A 19089-nucleotide genomic window follows, 5' to 3' on the forward strand; every position below is an offset into this window, starting at 1 on the left:
TCTGATCTGGGCACCCGGGAAGACAGCTTTCACCACGAAAACTTTGTTCTCCAGAGGGAAGTTCCCTTTCATCCTGAAATGTTATGGGGGGGAGGGGGACACGTATGCCTAAGGTGTGGGAAAGGGTGCTGCCAGGGTTATGGCTCAGGAAATAGGTAAGAGGGGAAGATTTTGAAGGAAACTGACAGCGAACCGAATCTGTGCTTAGAGACCGAATCAAGAAGATGGGACAGAACTAAGCTGTGGGAGCCAGATCAGACCAGCACCTTCTCAGTCTTATCCCAGGAGACCCGAATGCTTCCCACCCCGGTATAGTTCTGAAACCTAGGGCGGCTCGGCACACGCGGGTCTTAAGTCCCTTAAAGGGCCTCTTGGGCCCAGTTAGGTGCGAGCGAAGACCAGGAATGGAAGAGGCCACAGAAGGGCGGGGGGGGAGGGGAAGGGGCGTCCTCACCCGGAGCGGGGATGCCGGCCACACGGGCCCCAAGGCGGGTGTCTCCGCCTCAGGCTTTCCGGCTCATCTTTCGGACGGCGGCGACCCCGCCACTCCTGCTGTCTTCAGGTGGAGCCGTCTCAATTCACGATGCCAAAGCTCTGGGCCGCGCGCCGTGCCGCCCCGCCGCGACCGTCCCCAGCGCCGCTGTAGCCTCCACCTCCACCTCCACCTCCACCACCGCCACCACCCCTCCTCCTCCTTCCCCTCCCGCGAGCCCCAGGCCCACCGCCGATGGCGGCGCACAATTAGTACGTCACACCCGGCGTGCGGCGCCGGCGCGGCCAGTTCGTGCAGAGTCCCGCCTACCTGAGAGCGCCCCGGCCACCGGACGGTCCCGCCCTCGAGCGCTACGCTGAGCCGAGCCTGCGCACAGGGGCCTGGCTTTCCGCGCGTGGCAGTCCTACCGCTCGCCCTCTTACGCCTGCGTGTCGCGTCCGGCCTCACGCTCTACGATGCTCCCCGTTCTGCTGTGAGCTGAGCTTGGGGTGACCAGTGATCCCCCCAAGCTCGGGGGGGCCTACCGGGACTGGCCTGAGGCTTGGTGGTTGGGGAAATGGAGGCGGGATGGGGGTCGACATTCTTTTATTTTTTCGTTCTTTCTTTTTTTAACTTTAAACAGGGCTTGATTAAGGCATGAGACACGACCGGCTGCCAGAGCGTCCAGTACATACAAACTTCCCAGACACCAGTCCAATCTTTGAGGGTCTTTTGTTGCTTTGCTTGAGACAAGGTCTCGTCTCGACCCCCGGATGTCCAGGAACTCGCTGCTTAGACCAAGCTGTCTTTGAGTTCATAGAGATCGGCCTCCCTAGTATCGAAATTAATGGCGTGAAGCACTATGCCAGTTTAGAAGTTCACCAGGGGAATGAGAGGCATGCAGATCGACGCACCATAAATACATTTTTCTAGATAATAAGAACTCGGACACAATAGAAGTGAAAACAGGGTTCTTGTAAATTGAAGCAGAGGGCACTTGAAGAGGCGTGCCCAAGAGGCACGGGTTTTCCCTAGCAGAGACTGTAGTCTTTCCTCAAGCTGCCGCTAGATGGTGGTGCTGTCCTGGATGCATTTCCGTGAACGAGTGGACAAGGCTTGGCACAGTCCACGAAAACCCCCTTAACACACACAACAAAAGAATTTGGAGCTGGGTGGGAGACAAACGCAAAATCTACCGTTTTAATACCCTTCAAGTCAAATCCCAGGGAGTGCAGGGGGTGGGGGCGGGAAAGGCAAGGGAGGAGCAAGAGTGACGAATGCAAACTCAAGGAGAGCCGTTCTTGCTCGTTTGCTTGCCTCTGTCTGGCCAGTTCTCGCGGTCTCCAGTATAGACCCATACTGCTCTTCCCAGTTCAGACCCTTTGATAGCACAGTCATAGTCTGACAAACCCCACGAAGGTTCCGTGCGGAGAAAGGCTAAGTTTTGCGTTTGCCCGTGGAATTTTGACAGTGAGAATATCCCCTTGACGTAAATGAAAGACACCTGAGAAGAAAGTGAGAGACAGATGCTCAGTGAAACACGGCCACATGAGTTCTCGAATGCTTCGCTCTGCCTGCTACAACCCCTCCTCCATTTTGATTCTACGTTTTCATTTTTGGGGGGGAGGGGACATGCATGTGTGGAGATCAGAGGACAATTCTTGAGAGAGTCAGTTACTTCCTTCTGCTACGTGGGTTCTAAGAATCAGGCGGTGAGGTGTGAGGGAGGGAACAGGCACCTTTACTGAGTTAGCCATCTCTCTGGCCATGGTAACTTTTTGAGACAGCCTCACACTGTATGTAGACTGACCTTGAGCTCTAGGCAAGCTTCCCACCTCAGATTCCTGTGTGTTGTGATTATAGATGTGAAACTTGTTCATAGACTCTACCTTTTCTCCCTGTAAGGACCTAGGCATCCTGTCCTTTTGTTTTGTTTTTCGAGACAGGGTTTCTCTGTGGCTTTGGAGACTGTCCTGGAACTCGATCTGTAGACCAGGATGGCCTCGAACTCACAGAGATCCGCCTGCCTCTGCCTCCCGAGTGCTGGGATAAAAGGCATGGGCCACCAACGCCCGTCGGCATCTCGTTCTTTAATCTTTGGATTTGCCTCTACACCCGCGTTCCCAACACTCCACTGTAACGCCCCACACCAAGTCACTCTGCCTGAGTGGCTGTGACCTGCTCTGCCCACGTCAACCCTCTACTGACTCCACAGTTCGCACCTGCACTGTAGCAGCTATTGTAGGCACGGTCAGGATCCGAGGGCATACTTCGGATACATCGGAATAGAGTCTCCTGTCTCCCTTGGCTTTCCCGAGAAACCACCTGACCCATGGTGAAAGTCACATCATGAAACAGGACCTGCGAGGGGAGGGAGAAGATACTGAAGAAAACCAGGAATGCAAGGCTCAATCCCGGGATGCCTCAGGAGTTCTGCCATAGCAGCCAGGCAATAAGGAGGCAGTAAGTTTGGTATGAGCAGAGGGATCAGGGAAACCCTCATTATGGAGTCCATAAGAAAGAAGAATGACCTCTTAAAAACCAAAAACGAAAAGAAAAGAAAGAAGAATGACAACCTGCCTCTATGCCCATATGGTGGGCTCAGGGCTTGTTTGGGGTTACCTGGCTATATAGCAGATAAATTCCAGTGTCCCAGACTCGGACAACGTATCCTTGGGCTTCCAGGCCTCTCCCACGCCTGAGAGCTGGTTGCCACATCACCTCTGTCACATCAGAGTCCACTGGAGGTGAGGAGTGTTCGGTCAGTATTTCTTTGCACTCAGATACATGAGTTCCCCCTTTTCATTTCTAGGATTCTTTTGGCCCCAGCCCCACAGTTCCTGGTTGGTGCCCCTCCCACAATGCCATTATTTAAAATAGTGCTCACCCTTGGAGGTAATGTTAATGGGAACAAGATGCAGAACTGAGTGCCTCTCTAAGGAGAGAAGGAGGAAATGGCAGCGTTGGCCTGCCCCTGGAGTCCACCCTCCACCCTCACCTCAGCTCTGACCCACATTCCCCATGCTTCTGGGCCACCTCCCACCCCTGCTGGACCCCAGGGCTCACTCACTCTTGCGCCTCTGGGTGAGCACTGCTCTCCTTCTCCTAGATTTCTCCCCATCCTCCCAGGTTTCCAGGACATCAGGACTCTGCTTATGACAGAGGGTTGTTTGACTAAAGATGCAAGGGTCTCAAGACAGCCTTTATTCCCAGCCCTCCTCAACACCAGCAACAGCTCAGATTTCTGCACCTGTCCTAGGCCCCTGGTGTGGGCACTGACTGCCTTTTCAAGGAGTTTTTGTTACAAGAAGCATTAATCTTTAACAGTTTATTTTCCTGGAATGGCCATTCCCTTGACGACCAAATCCAGGGTCTCCTCTTGCACCTACTTGAAATTTTGCAGACGGAGACGCCCTAAGACGGCTCTGCCATTTTTCCTTCACCCCTAGACTCCGTGCCCCTTACTCACCTGGTCCCAGAGGCTCTGCCATGGAGACTCTCCCCGCTTCTGGGAAGGCCCCCCACTCCGCTGCAGTCGGCTCACCTCCCTCCTCAGGCTCTGCAGCTCTGTTTGTTGGATCAGCAGTGCCACAGCACAAGTCACAGCCCCCAGAACCGCCCCCCAACTCAGCCAAAGAGCAACCGAGAGAGCTGGCTCTCGGACTGAGCCCCCCATGTTGCCTGGAGATGAGGCTGGCATGAGCTGGGGACGCCACCAACAACTGTGGTCTCAGAAATGAGGTGGCCAGGAGGTAGCAGGGAGGGTGGGAATACAGGCAAAGACACAGAAGGGAAGAGCACAGTTACGCAAGGGAGAAATAAAAAGGAACTTGAGAATATAAAAGGGAGAGGAAGAAAGCGAACGGGGTACTGTTAGACCCCAGGCCCCACTGCAGAGCTGGTGTCACTGTCACACACCCCCCAGCCTCAGAAGAATTTGGTGCCAATTATCTAGGAAGGACAGAGCAGCCTGTGACACCCAGAAGGAGCGGCCAGCATTCAGGAGCCCAGGGGCGGCCCCTGAGTTGGAGGAGGGAAGGTCGGTTGGTTATGGGGCATGGTGCCAGCAGGAGGAATGGGGTACAAGCTGGACAGCACTGAGGTCAGAAGGTGAGTGTGGCAGACCCTCTGACTCAGGCATGGACAAGACCTCTGAGGAGGCTTGTTAGGGGTGACTGACAATGAAAAAAGGGGCTCAGGGGCCAGCAGGGAAGATAACCAGGGACAAGAAACTGGCAGGGTGCTGGGGTAAGGCTGGGCCGGGTGTGTTGGAACCAGGCCTGCACTGCTCCCTGTGCTGAACTTGGCAAGCTGGACTTCCTGTTTCCCAAGAAGAGTTCTTACATAAGGCTTTCTGGACAAAGAGACAAAAGAAAAGGCCCCAAGTCCCCAGCCACTGCAGCATGCCTCCCAAGACCCGAGGGCCCAGGCCCCTGTACCTGCCCTTGCACTCCTTCCTATGGCTCTGAGCCCCTTCCCAAGCAGTTCCCACCCCATCTAGCTAGTGCCTGTGCCAGCACCTGCTGAGCTGCTGAACGGTCTAAGGCCAAGAGGAAGGGCTGCTCCTCCCAGTCAGGGATTCCCCCTGCAGGAGGAAGTCGCTTGCTAGGGAAATGAGACTGCTTCTGCAGTACCTTGAGCAGAGAGAACCAGGTGTTTTTTTCTGATAACCTTTGTGATTTCTACTCAAAATTGCAGCGTGGAGAGCCAGGAAGTGGTAGTGCACGCCTAATCCTAGCATTCCAGAAGCAGAGGCAGGCGGATCTCTGTGAGTTCGAGACCAGCCTAAAAAAAAACGAACAAAAAAATTGCAGCTTGGGGGCTGGAGAGATGGCTCAGAGGTTAAGAGCACTGACTGCTCTTCCAGAGGTCCTGAGTTCAATCCCCAGCAACCATATGGTGGCTCACAACCATCTACAATTCAATCTGGTGCTCTCTTCTGGTATGTAGGCAGAACGCTGTATATGTAATAAATAAATCTTTAAAAAAAATTGCAGCTTGGAGGCATGCAGGTCCTTGTTCCCCAATAACTAAACTTCCTTCTCATGACTTTGTTATTGTGGATCCCAAAAAAGAGAGAAGTCATGGTTCACTCTCTTTAATATCCATTTAACACTTTGTCACAATAATAATAAAAATAGTATCTTTTCAAAATCCACAGGGACTCAGGGAGGGGCTTGTCTAAGGCTCTAACCCCCACATTTGGGAATGTCTGGCCTAGTCCCCGGCTCTTTGGCTTCCTGCCACCAGGTCCAGCCCATCCCAGTGCCTGATGCACAGTCAGTAAACAGAGTCCTGGGGGCTGGGGCCTGGGGAGTCAGGGAGAAGTGGGGCTTTGGGAGCTAGTGAGTCGGACAGTTGGGGTGGGATGGGGTGCTGTGGGATGGAAAACACGTGAACAAGCCCCGGCTGCCTTTAGAGGAGACAGGACTGGAGCAAACAGCAGCTCAGGGTTTGGGGATCACGGTGCTCTGGGAGACGGGGAAAGCAGGACCCCTCAGTGAACTTGAAAGAGTCCAAAGTAGGTAAGGAAGGGGGCAGCCTTAAGGTGAGCCCAGGGGAGAGTACGGATCCGAAGGGAAGACCCTGGCCGTAGGGGCAGCAGCCCAGACACCTGGCACAGACGAAGCTGGGGTCCAGGGGAGCTTGCTGCTGTAGCTGAGAACTCCTCCAGGCAGCGCAAGGCCAGCACATCATTCACCAGCAAGTCCAGCTTCAGATAGACAGCCTTCCCCTCATCAAAGTGCACCTGGGACAGAAGGGGGACAAGCAGAATCCAGGCATAGGCCTGCTGCATCTTAAATTCAAATTCCCTTAGAAATCCAAGCGTCTCTTCCCGCATAAAGCCCACAGTCTCCCTCTCCCACCTATATCTTGCCCTTCTTCCTGCCTCCCATGCCAAATCCTTCTCCCCTCAGCCACTGCTCTGCCCATGGAGCCAGGCAGAGCTTACCTGACAGTAAAGGTAGTAGAGCCCAGCCCTGACGACTGTAAATTCACCAATCTGGCGGTCATAGCGCAGAGGGCTGGAGCTGTTTATTTTGGCCTCTTCCCAGCCACTCACTGTCCCATCCACACCTGAATGGGAGTGTTTATGGATAAGTAAAAGTCCCTTTACAAGACTCCCCATACACCCCAAGAATTCATTGGGCTTCTTTCTTCATTATTTATTTATTTATTGTTTTTTGTTGTTGTTTTTCAAAACAGGGTTTCCCTGTATAGCTTTGGAGCCTAATCTGGAACTAGCTCTAACTCACAGAGATCCTCCTGCCTCTGCCTCCAGAGTGCTGGGATCAAAGGCGTGCGCCACCACTGCCCAGCTATTTCTTTATGGGTTTTTTGTTTGGTTGGTTTGTTTTTCAAGACAGGGTTTCTCCGTATAACAGTCCTGGAACAGTACTAGCTCTGTAGACCAAGCTAGCCTTGAACTCACTGAGATCCACCTACCTCTGTTTGCCTCCCAAGTGCTGGGACTAAAACCATGTGCCACCATAACCCAGCAAATACATTGAGTTTACATGTATGTGAGGTCCACCTCACCCAGAAGAGCTATCAATGGCTCAGTGTATGGGAGAAGCCATGGTCCCTGTGAAGCCCACAGTGATAATAAGGTATTGTGTGATGAGGTCCAACATATGTGACCAGAACGTTTCAGGGCAAATTGTCACTGGGGATTATTTCTGGGGATATTAAAGAATAATTCTGAAGCAGAAGAGTTGGAGATTTTACATTTTACTTCATCTGTCATTATTGTTTGTATATTGACCATATAGTATAATATATATATACATATATACATGCATTATTTGAATCAACAAAAAGAAATGAGTGACGCCAGGCGTTGGTGGCGCACGCCTTTAATCCCAGCACTCGGGAGGCAGAGGCAGGCGGATCTCTGTGAGTTCGAGGCCAGCCTGGTCTACAGAGTGAGTTCCAGGACAGCCTCCAAAGCCACAGAGAAACCCTGTCTCGAAAAACCAGACAAAAAAACAAAAGAAATGAGTGACAAGACACAGACTCATGGGTTGGTTATGAATTTAAAATTTCTCATGCAAACAAGAAAATATGCCAGGCAGTGGTGGTGCTCGCCTTTAATCCCAGCACTCAGGAGGCAAAAGCAGGCAGATCTCTGTGAGTTCAATGCCAGCCTGGTCTACAGAGTGAGTTTCAGGACAACCAGGGCTACTCACAGAAACTCTGTCTCAAAACAAAAAAACAAGAATAAAGTGAAATATAAACCTTCTCTTCAAGTTAAAAATAAAAGAATAAAGTGACATTTAATGCCCACCAGCTAATGAATAGATGGACAAACATGGTATTCTTACACATTGAGTATTACTCTGCTATTAAAAAAATAAAGAACAGCCGGGCGGTGGTGGCACATGCCTTTAATCCCAGCACTCGGGAGGCAGAGGCAGGCGGATCTCTGTGAGTTCAAGGCTAGGCTGGACCAACAGCCTCCAAAATAATACAGAGAAACCCTGTCTCATAAAAACCAAAAAAAAAAAAAAAAAAAAAGAATAAAGAACAGTTGTTTGTTATCATGTGGACGAACCTTGAAAACAAGCCGGACGTTGGTGGCGCTTGCCTTTAACCCCAGCACTCGGGAGGCAGAGACAGGTGGATCTCTGTGAGTTCGAGGCCAGCCTGGTCTACAGAGTGAGTTCCCAGACAGCCTTGAAAACAATACATAGAAATCCTGTCTTGAAAAACCAAACAAACAAAAACAACAACAACAAAAAACAGTATGTTAAGTGAAAGAACCACATGTTGTATGCTCCCATGCATAGGAAAGGCCTGGAATTGGCAGTCTATAGAGACAAAGTGGGTTACTGATTGCTTGGGGCTAGGCATGATGGGAATATAAGATGATAGGTAAAGGATACATGGCTTTTTCTTTCTCTTTTATAACTACTATTATTTTCTGAGAGAGGGTGCCATGTAACTCATGCTGGCCTCGAAGTTGCTATGAAGCCAGACGATCTTGGATTCCTCACATTCTTTCTCCTGCCTTCCAAGTGTTGGGGTTATGGGTATGCGTCTCTTCACCAGATTTGGGCTTGCGGGTTTTGAATTGTGACAGGGTCTCTCTATGTAGTCCTAGCTGCTCTAGTTGCCCACTACATAGAACAGATTGGCCTCTAACTCAAAGAGACTAGCCTGTGCCTGCTTCTGCCTTCTAAATGCTGAGACTAAAGGCATGAGTCATGGCTTGTTGTGGTGATTAACGGATTGTGCCTTAGATTGTACTTTCGTCTAGTCACAGTAGCAAAGTTTCAACAGAGCACTGAGTTGTACAGATGGGCAGACTGCACGGAGTGTGAAATCTATCTCAATAAAGCTCTTACCAAAACTGTGGGGATCACCACAAAATGAACAAAAAGAAGTCCCCACAACTACAGTAGTTGAATACTGCAAAAGAAAGCCAGGCATGGTAGCACACGCCTTTAATTCCAGCACTTAGATGAATCTCTGTGAGTTCGAGGCCAATCTGGTCTACAGAGCAAGTTCCAGGACAGCAAGGGCTACATGGAGAAACCCTGTCTAGGAAAACGCAAACAAAAAGAAACTTGAAGCAGAAGTAGTGGCCATAGAGCCCAGTGTCCATGGCTTCCCAGAACCCACCTCCGAGGCTGTCTCCCTCCCCAGTCTCACTGACTTCCAACCACAACACTCCTGCCCGTCCACACACATCCTAGCCTTCTTCCTGTCTCTTGCTATTTACCAAGCTCCTTCTCCCTCTGGGGCTTTATAAGGTTCTGCCTTCTTCCCAGGACTCCTTCCTGACAGCCACCTTCTAGCTCCTCCTGTGGTAGTGGTGGGATCTATAATTCAAGCATGTGGGAACTTGAAAAAGAAAGTTCCTGAGTTCAAAGCCAGCCTGGGCTACTAGCTGAGACCTTGTCTCAAAACAAAACAAAGCAATACAAGACAAGCAAAGAAACCCATCTTTGTTGCCTCCCCTGCTTGTTCCCTAGCAGTCAGCAAAATAAGAAATCTTTTTTTTTTTTTTTTTTTTTTGGTTTTTCGAGACAAGGTTTCTCTGTGGCTTTGGAGGCTGTCCTGGAACTCACTTTGTAGACCAGGCTGGCCTCGAACTCACAGAGATCCGCCTGCCTCTGCCTCCCGAGTGCTGGGATTAAAGGCTCCTCCAGCCCTCCTCCACCCAGATAGACCTACCCTCTTCACATGGAGGGAGAATGAAGGCTCACTCACTCTGCTGTCTAAATCCACGTGTGACTCATGGGCCCACCAGCCTGTCCTATATTCATTTGCTCAGTGATCACAGTTTCCTGTCATTCCTGCTCCTGAACAGCCCTGCCCACCCCTCCATCCTCTCCTTACTCTGGTCTCCTTGGGACTCCTCAATGGAATCTCTGTTTCCAATCTTGTCTCTTCCAGTTTATTTCCCAAAGACTCAGAGGTGAAATTTCCAAACTGCAGGCCTGGGCCTGCTTCTCCCTGCATTTCTTTTGATGGGTCATTGAAATTAATCCCCATTTTCTCTTTGTGACCTGCCATCTGCTTCTGCAATCTTAGACCCTACCTTGTTTCTCCTACAGGTATGTCCAACCTCCAGCACTCACGGGGAGCCCATGCATCCCAGAGGAGATATGACATATGGTCCAACATCTCTGCAGAGGACACACCATCATGTGACAGTACCAAAAGGTTGGCTACCCCACATTTGTAGGGGACCTCCCACCTCAGCCTCCCTGGAATTCTTACACCCTTCAGCCTCATCAGACTCTTGGGAAAGCCTGGCCTTGCATGGTTCCTGACCCCCTCAACACCATACAATTAGGCTTCAAAGCCTATGCTACTACAAGGAGGAATGAGTCCCTGACTCCTGTAAAGCTGTCTTCCTGCAGTGCCATGTGTCTGGGCCTACTTTACTACCATTCCGGTCAACCAGCACTGTGATTACACATTTACAGGCCCTCCGCTCTTCCTCTATAGTGGATCTTTAAGCAAAGGTGTGTGAGTGTGATTGGCTGTGGTCTAGTCCCTGGTCCCTGGTAAATACCAGGTTCCTGATACATGTGTGTTGAGTTAATGAATGTCCCTGGTAAATGGCAAGTTCCTGATACATGTGTGTTGAGTTAATGAATTGATGACTGGGAAAGGGGCCCAAATAAACGATCTCTACTAAGGGGAAGAGAGCTGGCCTGGAAAGGGGAGGGAAGAAAGAGAAGGCACGCTGGGCGCAGACCAGCTGAGAGCAAGTCTGCTTGTGGCCAAAGGGCATGGTATACCTGGGGACGTGAATGGTTCCACGGTCACTCATGTGACCACCACAGCCCTTCAAAGGGTGTCTAACGCCACTTGGCAACCCACTTGCTCCTTTGGCACCCTTATGACGTAAGAGTATCCTCTCTTCCTTCTAGAAACATCCTTGCCGGGCGTTGGTGGCGCACGCCTTTAATCCCAGCACTCGGGAGGCAGAGGCAGGCGGATCTCTGTGAGTTTGAGGCCAGCCTGGTCTACAAGAGCTAGTTCCAGGACAGCCTCCAAAGCCACAGAGAAACCCTGTCTCGAAAAACCAAAAAAAAAAAAAAACCATCCTTTCCACCTTCTTGGGTAGGTTCTTCTCAAGAAGACTGTGCAGCACCTAAGCCTGTCCTAGCTGGCTTTGAATCCAGCTCCACTACTGAGGTTTGCCATGATCTCACAGCTGAATAACCCTCATCTACTACATGGAGGTAACCGGAATATCTTCCTGCCATGGACTTGTGGGGATCTTATAAACTTAAATGCCCAAGAACTAGTCCCCGCGCCTACTCCCAAAGTACTAGGATGAGTATAGTCTCATTAAAAGGACAGGTTTTCATTGGCCTCCATCCCTCTTCACCTACCAGCCATGTCTGTCTCTTTTGTCACTGGCCCTTTTTCTGGTTTTCTGTCCTCAGTACACATCACTATTCTAGTCACAATCCTGAAGCTGTCATCCATTGACGCTATGTCACCAAACCTAGTAGTCACAGCTCTGTCTTCATCTCATGTGACCTCTCAGCTGCTTCTGCACAGACAGCCTCTCGCCCTCTGATTGCTCTGGACACCACCCTGCCCAAGGTTCTGCCTTTCCCATCTGCTCAGCTGGCTTCCCCTTCTGCTCAGCTTCATCTTGGGGTATTTCTCTCTCTCCCCTGGTGTCTCAGCTCATCCTGTACTTTAAATAACAACCCCCTGGCCGCATCTCACCGAGCCTGGGCCAGTCTAGCCACCCATTGGTGAAATTGACTTTCCTAACCGTGTTCTCCACTTGGTCATTAAGAGACTGACAACCTGTTTTTTCCCTTCTGGTCAATCCAGTCTTAGGAAATGTCACTATCATTCTCAGTGATATTCAAGCCAGGTGCCAAGGCACAAGCCTGTATTTCCAGCCACTTAGGAGCCCGAGGCAAGAGTATCACTTGAGTTTTACAACAGCCTGGGTGGAATAGCAAGACCCTGCCTCAAAAGAAAACAATGTACATGCTATTTATTATTCCTCCATTTCTCCTCTCTCTCTCTCTCTCTCTCTCTCTCTCTCTCTCTCTCTCTCTCTCTCTCTCTCTCTCTCTCTCTCTCTCTCTCTCTCTCTCTCTCTCTCTCTCTCTCTCTCTCTCTCTCTTGGGTTTTTGGTTTTCTCTGTGTAGGCTTGGTTGTCCTGGAACTCACTTTGTAGACCAGGCTGGCCTTGAACTCACAGAGATCTGCCTGCCTCTGCCTCCCGAGAGCTGGGATTACAGCGCCACCATTGCCCAGCTGACTTCTCATTCTCTTAACCTTTTTTTTTTTTTAATCTAACCCACAAGCAAGTCCTGAATCTTCAAGCTGAGTCTCCAGGTCTCCCCTTCTCTACCACTAATGACCTAGTCTGAGCCACCCCCGCGTCTTTTCTGGACCTGCTCAGTGGAAGGATGGTCCAGGTGAGGAAACAGTACGTTCAAATTCTAGACTGGGTGTAGGAGCAAGTGCCCGGAAGTGAGGCTGAGGTCATAGCAAGAGAGGCTGGAAGCAAGCAGAGAAGCAATGGACCAGTGAACTGTGCGTTTAGGAGGGCGTAGCTTGGCAACAGAGGCTGAGCAAAGTGGGGAGGTGGGGAGATTGAGGATGGGGAAGGGGCGGAGCTGAGTCTGGGTTTCTAAGGTGGGGGAGAGAGATGGACAGAGACTAGAAACATCTGGGGAAACAGTGATCACACAGCAGGAAAGAATACAGAATACAGAGGAAAAAAGAAGGATCATGGGGGCTTCTTTGATAAGCCCGAGGCCAGGAGGAGAAAGCTGAGGCCATTGGTTTGGGAAGGGGCTAGCCTGGGTTCTGGAAGGGCCAGAGTCTTCCTAGGATCCCATGCCAGGGCCACAGAGAACTTGGAGGATTTTCATGAAGTGGTTCCTGGGGTTCCTAGGCTCGACATAAGGAGGAAGAAGTTTGGGGGCCCCTTTTCTGGGGTGGGGAATCTGCTCTAAGGGGCCAAGGGAAAGCTCAGAGGTGGAGATGAGGTCTCACCTGCCTGTGCTCCATCCTGTCCTGGCTGTGGATGAACTGTAAGACACGGGAAGGGGTTGGTGAGGCTTGCCCTGCTCCTCTGCCACCAATCCTCCCTTCAGAAAGGGCTACCTACCTTCATAATGGGCTGCGATAGCTCTTCGAGCTCGTACTTTCCGGCCTTTAGGAGCTAAGAATGAAGCAAAGACAGATTAGCAGAGAGACTGCTCTGGAGACCCAGGACCCAGCCCCCAGCCTCTCTCCCTGCTCAGGACCCTGGCAGCCTCAGTGTTATCCAGACTATCAGCCGTCACACATCCAGCCTAATCTTCCTTCATAAACAGTGACATCATAATTTATCACCAAAACTGGGGTACTTGTGAGAGCAAAAGGTGGCTATTAATTAATAATCACATTGGGGCAGGGGTGCAACTTAGTGGTGGGGTGAGTTCTATCTCCACTACCATACAGACACACAGACATAAAGAGAGACAGAGACACACACACACAGACATACACACACATGTAGACACACAGAGAGACATAGATACATACATAGACACACACACAGAGACACACATAGACACATATGCACAGAGACACACATACATAGATATACACATATGCATACACACAGATACACAAGAACAGACACACAGACACATACATACACCCCACTCATCCATCCAAACTTGGATATATGGTAATGTACCATTGATTTGTAGAAGTCTTTGCTTAGGGGCTTCCAGGCCTCAGACTCCTTTACCTTGCCCTTAGGAGGGCTCCTGGAGTCTTTCAAACTCCTGGCCACTTCATAGGAAGCAGGTGTTTATGGCAAAAGGAGCTTAGGAAGGTAGACTAAAATTCCTAGACCCCATTCTCAACCATTTAGCTGCTGGATTCTGTGTCTCCTTTATGCTCCCTACCTCAGTTTCTCTATGAAAATAAAAGTTTTAGCTGGGCGGTGGTGGCAAACACCTTTAGTTCTAGCACTGGGGAGGCAGAGGCAGGTGGATCTCAGTGAGCTCAAGGCCAGCCTGGTCTGCAAAGCAAGCTCCAGGACAGCCTCCAAAGCCACAGAGAAACCCTGTCTCAAAAAAAAAAAAAAAAAAAAAAAAAAAAAAGAGGAGGAGGAGGAGGAGGAGGAAGGGGAAAAGCCTGTTGGGAAGAACAAAGCAGTAAATCGCCCAGTAACTAGCCAATTTTGTCATCCCTGAGACTGGGACAGAAGGATGGATGCTCACCACTCCTTCGAGGTCGGACGAGTCGTTCCAAGAAAGGCACCACATCATGGCTTCCCTCTGTCTGGGAATTCAGTTCCTAGGAATTAAGGGCAGGGCTCAAACAGGACTCCCAAAGACAAAAGCCTTAGGGCCTCTCAGAAGAAGCGTTAGCCAGTAACAGACACAAATCCTACGGGTTGGCTAAACCTGGGGAGTGAGGCTGGGTTCTCATCATCCCTTTTGAGAGATGATACAGACTTTAATGCCATCAGCCCCAGTCAACAGACAGTCTGCACCACCCTACCACACACGCACGCACACACGCACACGCACACGGGGAGGTGGTGCAGAGACAGACACAGGTGACACATACAGCCTGTCTAGTGTCAGGCTCAGATTTCTCACTCTCACTCACAGCCAATCAGCACTTCCCACTCAGGTGGCACAACTCTTACTTTGTGGTAAGAGTTACCTCCTTACACCCAGATCACCCTCTCACACACAGACATACCCACGTGGGCTGGTTCACTCCCCACACTCGGTTGTAAACTAGTGCACGCGAGAGTCTCCATGCACACACAGCTGAGTGCACACACATCTGTCACAGCCAGCCAAAGCCTCAACTCGGGCACATTCTTCCATGCTGGCGTCCTGCACACAGCATCCACACCTACTCACAGGGGGCTCCTGGTGGTCCTCAGCTGTCAGCTCCTCCTGAGAAGGCCCCTGCTGGGAAGGAGGCAGCGTCACCCTGTTCTCTTGACAACTTGTCCTCCACCCCTTCTCCGATCCCCTGGCCCTCTGCCCTCCCGGCTCCGGTCTGCTACTCTCAACTTTCTGCTCCTAATCTGCCCAGAGAGGGGTATGCTGAGGGCCTCACCTGGGCAGACAGCGTTGCCCAACTCCCCAGGCTGACCACGACCAGCAGGAGGCCAAGGCAGGCCAGCGCCAGGCCCAGGCTCAGCACCAGTGGGGCCAGCAGGGCGGTGCCCGGCTCCCCCCGGCGCCCCCTCCGCCTCTGGCTCCGACGGGCGGCCATGGGGGCGGGGGGCTGTGCCTGCCTCACCGCCCCCCCATCCCGGGACCCAAGGGATGGGGAGGGGGAGCTGGTGGGCGGATCGAGCCAGGGGAGAGGGAGGGGCCTGGGAAGCGGGCGGGAGGGGGGCGGAGGAGGACAGGAAGCCGGACACTGTGTGATTAAACTCCAGCCTCCCCGGAGTGCAGTGCAAGAAGCCAGAGGCGCCCAGCACCCGGGCGTGTGCAGGCAGGCGACCGCAGTGACACCCCAGGCCTAGGCCTCCGAGACGGAGAAAGCAGAAGTGGACGGGCATCCACCCAGGCCTGTGCCAGGGATGGCGACGGGGCTCTGGACCCAGGAACCCGCCCCAGTGTTCTGGGCCCTCCCACAGCAATTGTTAATCAAGAAGATGCCCCCAGTGGGCTTGCCTACAGGCCAATCTGATGGAGGCATTTTCTCGGTTGAAATTTCAGATCATCTTCTCGGGGTCTAACACCTTTTATTTCTTTCTTAGTTTTGTTGATATTTGTGGAACACTTCATCAGTATCTGTGTCGTCGTTTCACAAGGGTCTTGATTCTCTGTGACATCCCAGTTTTCCCATGTGTGCTGGTGCAGTGGGCACTTTTCATAGCAGTGACAGCTTCTGTGATATTTGTGGCCATGTAACCATTGGCTATCTCCCAAAATACTTTACTAAAATATTATATATTTTCTTTAAAAACAGATTTACTTTTATTATTTTTAATTATGTGTGTGTGTGTGCGCGCGCGCGCGCGCGCGCGCGTGTGCAGGTAGCCTCGGAGGCCAGAGGCATCTGACTCCCTGGGACTAGACTTAACAATGATGGAATGACATGTGATATGGATGCTAGGAACCAAACTCTGGTCCTCTGGAAGAGCAACAAGTGCTTATTCATTCATTCATTCATTCATTCATTCATTCATTTGTAAGGCTTGTGTTTTGGGCTGGAGAGATGGGCCCAATCAGAGGTTAAGAACACTAACTGCTCTTCCAGAGGACCCGGGTTCAATTCCCAGCACTCACATGGCAGCTCACAACTATCTGTAACTCCAAAATCTAACACCCTCACACAGACATACATTCAGGAAAAACACCAATGCAAATAAAATAAAAATAAATAAAATACTTATGTTTTATTTTATGTGTATTAATGTTGCCTGTAGGTATATATGTGCCCAGTGTGCATGCCTGGGGCCCACAGAGGTCAGAAGAAGGCATTAGATCCCCTGGAACTGGAGTTACAGGTGCTAGGAGTCAAGCCTGGTTTTTTTTGCAGGCGCAACTAATGCTTTTAACCATGGAGCCATCTCTCCAGACCCAGAAAATGCTCTTAACTGCTGAGCCTCTCTTTAGCCCTGCCCTGCTTTTTTTGTTTGTTCAGATAGCCTCACTGTGTAACCCTGGCTACTCTGGAAGTGGACCAGGCCTCAAACTCACAGAGATCTGCCTGTGTGTGCCTTCCAAGTGCTGGGTTTATAGGTGTGTGACATCAACCCCAGCATTTTTCTTTTTTAAAAATCTCTCCTGGAGCCGGGTGGTGATGGCACACACTTTTAATCCTAGCACTGGGGTGGCAGAGGCAGGTCGGTCTCTGTGAGTTCCAGGACAGCCAGGGCTGTTACACAGAGAAAACCTGTCTCGAAAATAAACAACAACAACAACAAAAATCTCTGTTGGGGTTAAAACTTTGTGCATGCTAGGCAAACCAAAGCTGTACCTTAAAACTGTACTACAGGGCTGGAGAGATGGCTCAGGGGTTAAGAACACTGACTGCTCTTCCAGAGGTCTTGAGTTCAATTCCCAGCAACCACATGGTGGCTCACAACCATCTACAATTCAATCTGATGTATATGTAATAAATAAATAAATCTTTAAAAAAAAACTGTACTACAAATCTCTAAAGGCTTTTAACAAGAGCCATGAACAACCAGCACCCAATAAAATCCCCAAGACTCCATATGGTAGACCAGGAACAGAGTCCTAGGCTCTGAAATCTGTGCAATCAATAGAAGCTGTTTAGGAGTCAGGTAACTGGCTGAGTAAAAGCATTTGCCACATGAGCCTGGTGGCCTGACTTAGGTCCCTAAAAACCCCATAAAAAGCAAAATGTGGGGACTGGAGAGGTGGCTCAGTGGTTAAGAGCACTGGCTGCTCTTTCAGAGGGTCTGGGCTCAATTTCCAGCATCTACATGACAGCTCACAACTGTCTATAGTAACTCTAGTTCCAGGGGATCTGACATCTCACACAGACATACATACAGGCAAAACACCAATGCACATAGAGTAAAATACTTTCATTTTTTTTTCGAGACAGGGTTTCTCTGTATTGTCTTGGAGGCTGTCCTGGAACTCACTCTGTAGACCAGGCTGGCCTTGAACTCACAGAGATCCGCCTGCCTCTGCCTCCCGAGTGCTGGGATTAAAGGCGTGCGCCACCAACGCCCGGCTAATAATTTCATTTTTAAAAAAGCAAAATGTTATCAGTGAAATAATCAGAATGTTTATACAGAAAACTATGAGACAGAGAGGAAAAGAAATAGCTGGAAGACACAAACTTGTAAAAGTTGTCCTCTGATCCTCACAGTGGCATGCCACAGTCTCATGCATGAGCAAGTGTCTGCACACACAACAAACAAATAAGTAAATAAACAACTTTAAGGCAGGGTGTCTCTTTCTTTCTTGCAAAGAGATGGGATCCAAGGCCTGTACATGTGAAGCAAGGGCTCTACCATCAAACTATGCATCAGCCCTTAAAAGAGGTTTTCTAGCCGGGCAGTGGCCTTGCACACCTCTATTCCCAGCACTCAGGAGGCAGAGGCAGGCGGATCCTTGTGAGTTTGAGGCCAGCCTGGTCTACAGAGTGAGTTTCAGGACAGTCAAAGGATTTTTTTCCAAGTTAGCAGAAGCGCTGAAGGAAATCTGAGACCAGTTTCAAAATGTATGATTACATTTCATCAGACCTGGGCCTGAGGCAGGTTTTGACTTTTTTTCAGCCATGAGAAACTAAGCAGCCATAAACCCTATTCCTTTAGGTTGCTAGACAGTCCCCCGGGAATGTCTGTCCCCAGGCAATGCTTATGCTTTCTCAAAGTGGTTTGTTCTCCTTCCTCAGTTTACCTCCCCCTCTCAGCTCTCAAGTCAGGCCTTGAAGTAAATGTGAAAGCCTGTGTTTGAGACATTATGACAATGCAGTCAGTAAATAGTTCTTAGATTTCCATTGACTTTGATGAATGAGCCATTACCACAAGCCTCTGCCAGACTGGACAGTGGCTGAGTATGATGGCATACCTCTTTAATCCCAGTGTTCTAGAGGCTGACAAGATCTCTGTAAATTTGAGGCCAGCCTGGTCTACATAGAAAGTTCCAGGCTAGCAAGGGCCAAGAGTGAGACCCTGTTTAAATAAGGAAAAGAAGACAGGGTTTCTGATTCAAAGTCAGACACATAGCTGGGCATTGGTGGCGCACGCCTTTAATCCCAGCACTTGGGAGGCAGAGGCAGGTGGATCTCTGTGAGTTTGAGGCCAGCCTGGTCTACAGAGCGAGTTCCAGGACAGCCTCCAAAACAGTACAGAGAAGCCCTGTCTCGAGAAACCAAATAATAAATAAATAAAGTCAGACACATTTCTTAGCCTCCAATATTTCCTCAGATCCCAGTGAAATAAAAGTAGAGAACACGGGCTGGAGAGATATCCATGTGGCTAAGAGCACTTGTTTCCAGAGGACCTGAGATTGATGGCTGCTCACAACCATCTGTAACTTTGGTTCCAGGGGGTCTGATGCCCTCTTCCAGCCTCTGTAGGCCCCTGGCACACATATGGTGCATAGGAAAAACTCCCACAGACACAAAATAAAATTAAAAGTTTCTTTTAAAAAGACAGT

General features: G+C 50.3%; 2 protein-coding genes and 1 long non-coding RNA gene across 7 annotated transcripts; 1 reads left to right on the plus strand and 2 right to left on the minus strand.

Annotated features, from left to right (window-relative positions):
* Nucleotides 1–1645: 1645 nt before the first annotated feature.
* On the minus strand, nt 1646–5215 carry LOC106020722 (TNF superfamily member 13). Of its 4 annotated transcripts, none has more exons than XM_013111681.3 (6): nt 3942–4489; nt 3543–3624; nt 3360–3407; nt 3095–3213; nt 2695–2833; nt 1646–1976 (listed from the first exon to the last, which is right to left on the minus strand). In XM_013111681.3, the coding sequence occupies exons 1-6, from the start codon at nt 4170–4172 to the stop codon at nt 1867–1869; spliced, it is 729 nt and encodes a 242-aa protein (XP_012967135.1). In that variant the 5' UTR covers nt 4173–4489; the 3' UTR covers nt 1646–1866. The 4 variants fall into 4 exon arrangements, with proteins under 4 accessions (XP_012967135.1, XP_012967137.1, XP_012967138.1 ...); XM_013111683.3 differs by having other exon boundaries at nt 3543–3621; nt 3942–4444; XM_013111684.3 differs by lacking the exon at nt 3360–3407 and having other exon boundaries at nt 3942–5215.
* Nucleotides 4447–10627, plus strand: LOC106020927. The gene is made up of 2 exons (XR_001196315.3): nt 4447–4582; nt 10036–10627. It is a non-coding gene; the product is annotated as an uncharacterized LOC106020927 (long non-coding RNA).
* On the minus strand, nt 5555–15498 carry Tnfsf12 (TNF superfamily member 12). 2 transcript variants are annotated; one of them, XM_013111679.3, is made up of 7 exons: nt 15050–15498; nt 14848–14898; nt 14191–14266; nt 13083–13136; nt 12968–13003; nt 6426–6550; nt 5555–6221 (listed from the first exon to the last, which is right to left on the minus strand). In XM_013111679.3, exons 1-7 carry the CDS (start codon nt 15206–15208, stop codon nt 5970–5972), a joined length of 753 nt encoding a protein of 250 aa, XP_012967133.1. In that variant the 5' UTR covers nt 15209–15498; the 3' UTR covers nt 5555–5969. The 2 variants fall into 2 exon arrangements, with proteins under 2 accessions (XP_012967133.1, XP_012967134.1); XM_013111680.3 differs by having other exon boundaries at nt 14848–14895; nt 15050–15494.
* Nucleotides 15499–19089: the final 3591 nt, after the last annotated feature.

Source organism: Mesocricetus auratus, unplaced genomic scaffold, assembly GCF_017639785.1.
Source record: "Mesocricetus auratus isolate SY011 unplaced genomic scaffold, BCM_Maur_2.0 Super-Scaffold_100007, whole genome shotgun sequence".
NCBI classification, from domain to species: domain Eukaryota; kingdom Metazoa; phylum Chordata; class Mammalia; order Rodentia; family Cricetidae; genus Mesocricetus; species Mesocricetus auratus.

Excerpts from the sequence above, each read along its gene's own strand:
- Tnfsf12 (XM_013111679.3), bottom strand. The coding sequence starts at position 15,208 with ATGGCCGCCCGTCGGAGCCAGAGGCGGAGGGGGCGCCGGGGGGAGCCG. Across the intron at positions 13,137-14,190 it reads CGTCCGACCTCGAAGGAGTG|CTCCTAAAGGCCGGAAAGTA; the intron begins GTGAGCATCCAT and ends CTTCATTCTTAG. Across the intron at positions 13,004-13,082 it reads TATCGCAGCCCATTATGAAG|TTCATCCACAGCCAGGACAG; the intron begins GTAGGTAGCCCT and ends CGTGTCTTACAG.
- LOC106020722 (XM_013111681.3), bottom strand. The coding sequence starts at position 4,172 with ATGCCAGCCTCATCTCCAGGCAACATGGGGGGCTCAGTCCGAGAGCCA. Across the intron at positions 3,408-3,542 it reads GCTCACCCAGAGGCGCAAGA|AGAGGCACTCAGTTCTGCAT; the intron begins GTGAGTGAGCCC and ends TTCTCTCCTTAG. Across the intron at positions 2,834-3,094 it reads TTTATCTGCTATATAGCCAG|GTCCTGTTTCATGATGTGAC; the intron begins GTAACCCCAAAC and ends CTCCCCTCGCAG.